The 6,850-nt window shown below is 54.6% G+C and overlaps 1 protein-coding gene across 1 annotated transcript; it reads left to right on the top strand.

The window, feature by feature from the left end:
- Positions 1-933: 933 nt before the first annotated feature.
- LOC149908198 (uncharacterized) lies at positions 934-1,761 on the top strand (the record flags this gene model as incomplete). The annotated part of the gene is made up of 1 exon (XM_090102175.1): positions 934-1,761. A coding segment is annotated over exon 1 (828 nt), but the record flags the coding sequence as incomplete, so codon positions are not given.
- Positions 1,762-6,850: the final 5,089 nt, after the last annotated feature.

Here is a 6,850-nt window from a genome sequence, read left to right as displayed (position 1 = left end):
AAAGGTCGGAGAGTGGACTGTGGTCGGAAAGCGAGGAAAAGAAAATAAGGGGAAAGGGAAGAAGCCTGCGGCTAAGTCCCGCAAGAAGAAGTCGCGAAAGCTCCACGCTCCGAATTCCTCGGCTGTCGTCCTTACCCTGCAGCCGAGTGCGAAGGAGCGTGGCGTAACCTACGCCGGTGTTTTAACGGAGGCGCGGCGTGGAATAGACCTCGCCGAAATTGGCATCAGTGCAATGCGTTTTAAGCGCGCTGTCACTGGTGCCAGGATACTAGAGATCCCCGGTGCTACCAGCACCAAGGAAGCGGACTCCCTTGCCGCCAAATTGCGGGAGGTCCTCGGTGAGGATAACGTTAAGGTGTCCAGGCCGGTCAAGTGCGCAGACCTGCGAATCACTGGCCTGGATGACTCGGCCACAGTCGAGGACATTGCGGCTGCGGTATCGCGCGCAGGGGAGTGTACCGCGGAGCATGTGAAGTGTGGTGGCCTGCGCACGGGCCCCCGAGGTGCTGTATCAGCCTGGGTTAGTTGCCCGGTGACTGCGGCGAAGAAGCTGGCGCAGGCGGGGCGCGTAATGGTTGGGTGGGCTTCGGCGAAAGTCTCTCTCACCGAGCAGAAGCCCCTGCGCTGTTACCGCTGCCTGGAGGTGGGCCATGTCAGCGCCACGTGCTCCTCGCCGACGGACAGGAGTGCCACTTGCTTCCGCTGCAGTGAAACAGGCCATAAAGCTGGTGGATGCGATGCCGCCTCCGCTCGCTGTGCCCTATGCACGGAGGCAAAGCTACCGGCAGAGCATCGGCTTGGAAGCGCAGCCTGTAAGGCCCCGAAGCCTAAAAGAGGTGGAATGCGGAAGCAAGATGGCGCTCCAACGCCATCACGCTCTGCTCCGGTGCCTGATGAGGTACCGCAAACGGAGGCAGCCATGGAAACGCAGTAATGGCCCCACTGCGTTTTCTACAGGCCAACATCAACCACTGTGCCAGGGCCCAGGACCTTTTACATCAGAGTCTGGCAGAGTGGGAGATTGACGTGGCGGTAGTGTCTGAGCCATACAATCTGCCCCCCCGGGATAACTGGGTGGGCGATCTGGATGGCTTGGTGGCGCTGGTTGCTCAAGGCGACACACAGCTTGAGCAAATCATAAGGCGACGGGGATGCGTCTCGGCGGTTGTCAATGGCTTCACCGTTGTGGGGGCGTACTTCTCGCCGAACCGCTGCCTCGCCGATTTCGAGCAGTTCTTGGTTGAGCTGAGGGATCTGCTAGACTTCGCACAACCTCAATCTGTACTTCTGGCCGGGGACCTGAACGCCAAGTCGGTGTCTTGGGGCTGCGTGGCAAGTGATATACGTGGCTCGACACTCGCTGACTGGGCAGTTGCGTCGGGACTGACGGTTGTTAACCGTGGAGCAGAATTAACGTGTGTTCGGCAGAGGGGTGGATCCATTGTGGATGTCACGTTTGCGAGCCCCCCTCTCGCTCGTCGTATACAAGACTGGAGGGTTCTTTTGGACGTGGAGACGCTCTCGGATCACCGTTATATCCGGTTTAGCGTCTCCACGCCCTCGACGGCTCCCAGTCAATTCCCCCCTGGCGATTGTCGTCCACGCTGGGCACTTGGTAGCCTCGATAGGGAGCTCCTCATTGAGGCTGCCTTAGTGCAGGCTTGGCTCCCGTCGCAGCAGAATGGCGGCGAAAACGTAGAGGAGGAGGCCACTTGGCTTGCCGAAGCTATGTCTCAGGTGTGCGACGCGAGCATGCGGAGGGTGCGGTCGGTTCCACGTAGGCGCCAAATGTACTGGTGGTCCGCCGATGTTGCCCAGCTGCGTGCTTCATGCGTGGCTGCGAGGCGGGCGTACACCAGGCACAGGCGCCGTAGGCGGCGTGACGAAGAGGAGGAAGCGCGGTTATACGCCGTCTATAGGGACTGCATTGTGTCTCTGCAGCACGCCATCAGCAGCGCTAAGACCCGTGCATGGGAAGAGATGCTCGAGAGTTTGAACCGCGAACCTTGGGGTCGGCCGTATAAGAGGGTGAGGCAAAAGCTTCGCCCTTGGGCCCCGCCCTTGTCTCAAAGTCTCGAGCCACGATTTCTGGAGCAAGTGGTGACGTCCTTGTTTCCAAGTCGGGGAAGACATTCTCCCCCACCGATGGCACCCACGATGACTGCGCAGGAGGAGCTCAACAACGAAAATGTCCCTCCAGTCACTCGCAACGAGCTCGCTGTGGCAGTAGAGCGCCTTAAGGCGAAGAATGCCGCCCCCGGCCCTGACGGTGTTCCCGGGCGGGCCTGGGTGCTGGCGCTAGAATCTCTTGGACCCAGGGTGGAACAGCTGTTCACAAAATGCCTCCAACAGGGCCAATTTCCCCGTAGGTGGAAAACCGGGAACTTGGTCCTGTTGCAGAAGGAGGGACGCCCGCGCGACTCGCCCTCGGCTTATAGGCCGATCGTGCTGCTCGATGAGGTGAGCAAGCTCTTTGAGCGCGTCTTCGCAGCTCGCCTCATCGACCATCTGGAGGGAGTGGGGCCGGACCTAAGCGAGAACCAATTTGGATTTCGCCGGGGAAGGTCCACTATCGATGCGATTGCTGAATTGCGGAACCTCGCTGATCATGCAGATAATGAAGGCGGAGTGCTTTTGGCGGTGTCCCTTGACATCGCCAACGCATTCAACACTCTGCCGTGGAGTTGCGTGATCGAAGCGCTCCGCTATCACAACGTGCCCGGGTATATGGTGCGCTTGTTGCAGTCCTACTTATCGGAGAGGGCTGTGGCGTACCCCGCGCGTAGTGGGTGGCTAGAAAAGGAAGTGACGTGCGGTGTTCCACAGGGCTCGGTTCTTGGGCCCCTTCTGTGGAACATCGGCTACGACTGGGTCCTGCGTGCCACTTATCTACCGGGTGTCAGCGTGCTTTGCTACGCGGATGACACCCTGGTAACTGCACGCGGGGCCTCGTACAGGGAGGCAGCCCTCATTGCGACCGCTGGTGTGGCGGATGTTGTGCGCCGAATCAAACGACTTGGCTTAGAGGTCGCTCTGAACAAGTCAGAGGCAATTTTGTTTCGCGGCCGTCGAAGGGCGCAGGCTGCTGGTTCAGCTATCCAGGTGGGTGGCACGTCCATCGGCGTCGGTTCCACTTTGCGCTACCTGGGCATCGTGCTGGACAGCCGGTGGACATTTGTGGAGCACTTTCGTCGCCTCGCCCCCCGTCTTGTTGGGGTGGCCGGGGCACTTGGAAGTCTGCTCCCGAATCTAAGAGGGGCTGGGGGTGCGTGTCGTCGTCTATACACCGGCGTCATTCGCTCCATGGCCCTCTATGGTGCGCCCATTTGGGCCGACTCTTTGAGCGTCCGTACCAGACCATACTTGCGTAGACCGCAGCGGGTCATGGCGCTCAGAGTCGTGAGGGCATATCGCACAGTGTCCTTCGAGGCCGCGTGTGTCATGGCTGGGACGCCCCCGTGGGACCTGGATGCCGAGATGCTGGCGGACGTTTATCGCCGCGTCACGGCGTCCAGATCGCATGGAATTAATCCATATCTGGAGCAAGTCCAGCAATGGAGGGCTGATGCTCTCGAGCGGCGGTTCAGGGAGTGGGAACGCCGGCTCGAGAGGCCCAGCGCAGGAGCGAGGACGGTCGAAGCTATTCGACCGGTCCTACGCGAGTGGTGCGACAGGCGGCATGGGGCAATTACCTTCCGCCTGACACAGGTGCTGTCCGGACACGGCTGTTTCGGGTGGTACTTGTGCAAAGTCGCCAGGCGGGAGCCGCAAATGGCTTGCCATTGGTGTGACAGTCCGGAGGACACGGCAGACCACACTCTCGCCGTGTGCCCCGCGTGGTCCGAGCCCCGTGCTCACCTAGTCGCAGTCGTCGGCCCTGATCTCTCCCTGCCTTCCATAGCTCGCGCAATGGTTGGCAGCGACAGAACGTGGCGCGCGGCTATCACATTCTGTGAAGATGTGATGTCGCAGAAGGAGGAAGCAGAGCGGGTCCGCGAGGGAGATCCCAACGCGGATCCTATTCGGCGGCGACGTCTTATTGGGCGCAGTCGCCGAGTCGCGACCGCTGTACACGGTCGCGACTTGCTTCCCTAATGTTGGGTGCCGGACGGTGGAACGGGGACATAATCCATCGTCCGGTGCGGTGAGGCGGCGTGAGACGTGTTCCGTTCACGCCGCCCCCCAGGAAGGAGGAACTGGCGAACACTAGCCAGGTCTAAATCGCGATGGGCCTATATAAAAAATAGGCTGCCGCTGACAGGGTTACGGAAGCGGTTACACCAAATACCCGCGACCCTGCCAATATAGCGGAGCGACGGAACACAGTGGAGTTTAGTCGGTAGTCGCCGCATTCTGCGGTGGGAGTCCGACATAACCCAGGGCCCTTTCCCCGAGCGCTCTGGGTATGCCTAAATGCATTCTCCACTATAAAAAAAAAAAAAAAAAGGTTAGGTTAGGTTAGGTTAGGTTAGGTTAGGTTAGGTTAGGTTAGGTTAGGTTAGGTTAGGTTAGGTTAGGTTAGGTTAGGTTAGGTTAGGTTAGGTTAGGTTAGGTTAGGTTAGGTTAGGTTAGGTTAGGTTAGGTTAGGTTAGGTTAGGTTAGGTTAGGTTAGGTTAGGTTAGGTTAGGTTAGGTTAGGTTAGGTTAGGTTAGGTTAGGTTAGGTTAGGTTAGGTTAGGTTAGGTTAGGTTAGGTTAGGTTAGGTTAGGTTAGGTTAGGTTAGGTTAGGTTAGGTTAGGTTAGGTTAGGTTAGGTTAGGTTAGGTTAGGTTAGGTTAGGTTAGGTTAGGTTAGGTTAGGTTAGGTTAGGTTAGGTTAGGTTAGGTTAGGTTAGGTTAGGTTAGGTTAGGTTAGGTTAGGTTAGGTTAGGTTAGGTTAGGTTAGGTTAGGTTAGGTTAGGTTTTTTTTTTTTTTTTTTTTTTTTTTTAAAAGCACCCGCCATCACAGGGTGTTGTGTGCTTTCCTCTGGAATATTGTCCAGAGATGTTTCTTTTGCTTTTAATCAAATAATTACCACACTATTATTTATTAATACATTAGGCCTAAATGAATACAATTTAAAATAGAAAATACAATTTAACAATTTACAATAACATTTCCAATTCAATAATAAAATACCAAAATTAAATATTACATTTAAAAACTTACATTAATTAAAAACATTGCACTGAGAATAATAAAAAATAAAATAAAATAATTAATACAATTAAAAGTAAATACTTAATACAATTTAAAATTTACAATGAAATTTCCAAGATAATAATAATATACTAAAATTAAATATTGCATTTAAAATTTACATATTATATTAAAAACATTACAATAAAAAGAAATAAAACAATACGGCACAACACTTATAAAACTTAACCCTAACATCACAACTTATCACAGTGTCTTTTGTTAACCACCCTCACAATTCTTTCGCAATACTCCAAGAATTCAGTTCTCGTATCATCCCCCAGGGCCGCGGGCAGATTCTCACCCGTCATCGCGATGCCCAATTTTTGCTCAATAACATATCTATCTCTTGCAAAAATCGGACACTCGAGCAACAGGTGAGAAACCGTCTCGTCGACTCCGGGCTGACACAGGCACGATGGATTCTCCTTCAGCTTGAATCTGTTCAAGTAGAAGGCGAACCCACCGTGTCCAGTCAGTGCTTGTGTGGTGTGGTGTGTGATGTCTATTTTCCGTACTATTTTGTATGCAGCAGCAGCGCTTGGGAAAAAGAGTTTCGTGCCTCCAGCCGTCTCCCCCACATCATATCTCCTGTCCCATTCCCCGATCGTATCCTGTCTCAGGATACGCTTGACGAATGAAACAGGACACAGATCGTAGTCGGGTTTCTTCTTCGACCCCAGAGCGGCCTCCTTGGCTAACTGGTCCACTCTTTCGTTCCCCCTTAGCCCTGCGTGCGCCTTGATCCAAAACAGAGCGACCTCCCGCCTCTGCGAAGCAGCTTTTCGGAGGGCCGCCCTTGTTTGCACAGCAAGGGGGTGGGGGGAACCGAGTGTGACTGCCTGGAGGGCCGATCTGGAGTCGCTGAAGATGCCGACCTTCGACACTCCGCTCTTGCAGGCTCTAATTACTGCTCTTTGGAGCGCTAGGAGTTCGGCCTGGTAGACGGTGCAATACGGCGGCAAAGCAAGCTTGACGGCCTTCGTCTCGGCCTCCCCCTCCCATACGGAAAGGGCGGCTCCGACTCGACCCTCAATCTTGCTGCCGTCCGTGTAGATCCTATGTACGTGGCTATTAGCCACGTCGGAATACGAGTCCTCGTCCACCAGCCCGAACCCCAGCCCTTCCTGCTCTGCCGGATGTGGGTCCTCAATCGCCGGAGCCATTCTTTCCACCTCCCTGTCTCCCAACGCTGGGTGCGACACCCCCTTCTTGATCCCATATAATCTCGAGACTTCGAGAATTCTGAGATCAAGGGGGAGTATCCCAGCCAACAGCATAGCTGAGTTCAGGGAGACGGTCCGATATGCTCGGCAGATCTTTTGGGCGAAGCCCCGTTGTACGGTGTTCAGCCTTTTTTGGACCCCCATCTTTTCCACGGTGGGTGCCCACGCTGCCGATGCATACATAATAGTCGGTTCGATAACAGCTACATAAATAGTCTTAATAATATCTGGGCTAAGTCCCCAACCAACTCTGGCTGCCTTAGCCAAGAGTTTATACCGGGCTATTGCCTTTTGGCATACAGCCCCGACGTGGGCGTTAAAGGTGAGGCCGCTGTCTATTGTTAGGCCTAATATCTTAATCTGAGAAAAATATTTTATTTCCACATTCCCCATAGCGAGCCGTGGCACGTCATATTTTAACCTCCTCGTGGACAGGAGGGCACAAGTT

Source organism: Colias eurytheme, chromosome 5 (assembly GCF_061535395.1).
Source record: "Colias eurytheme isolate Ceu_HAF_F1 chromosome 5, ilColEury1 Martin Lab GWU primary, whole genome shotgun sequence".
NCBI lineage: Eukaryota > Metazoa > Arthropoda > Insecta > Lepidoptera > Pieridae > Colias > Colias eurytheme.
This window is presented reverse-complemented; position numbering and strand designations above follow the sequence as displayed.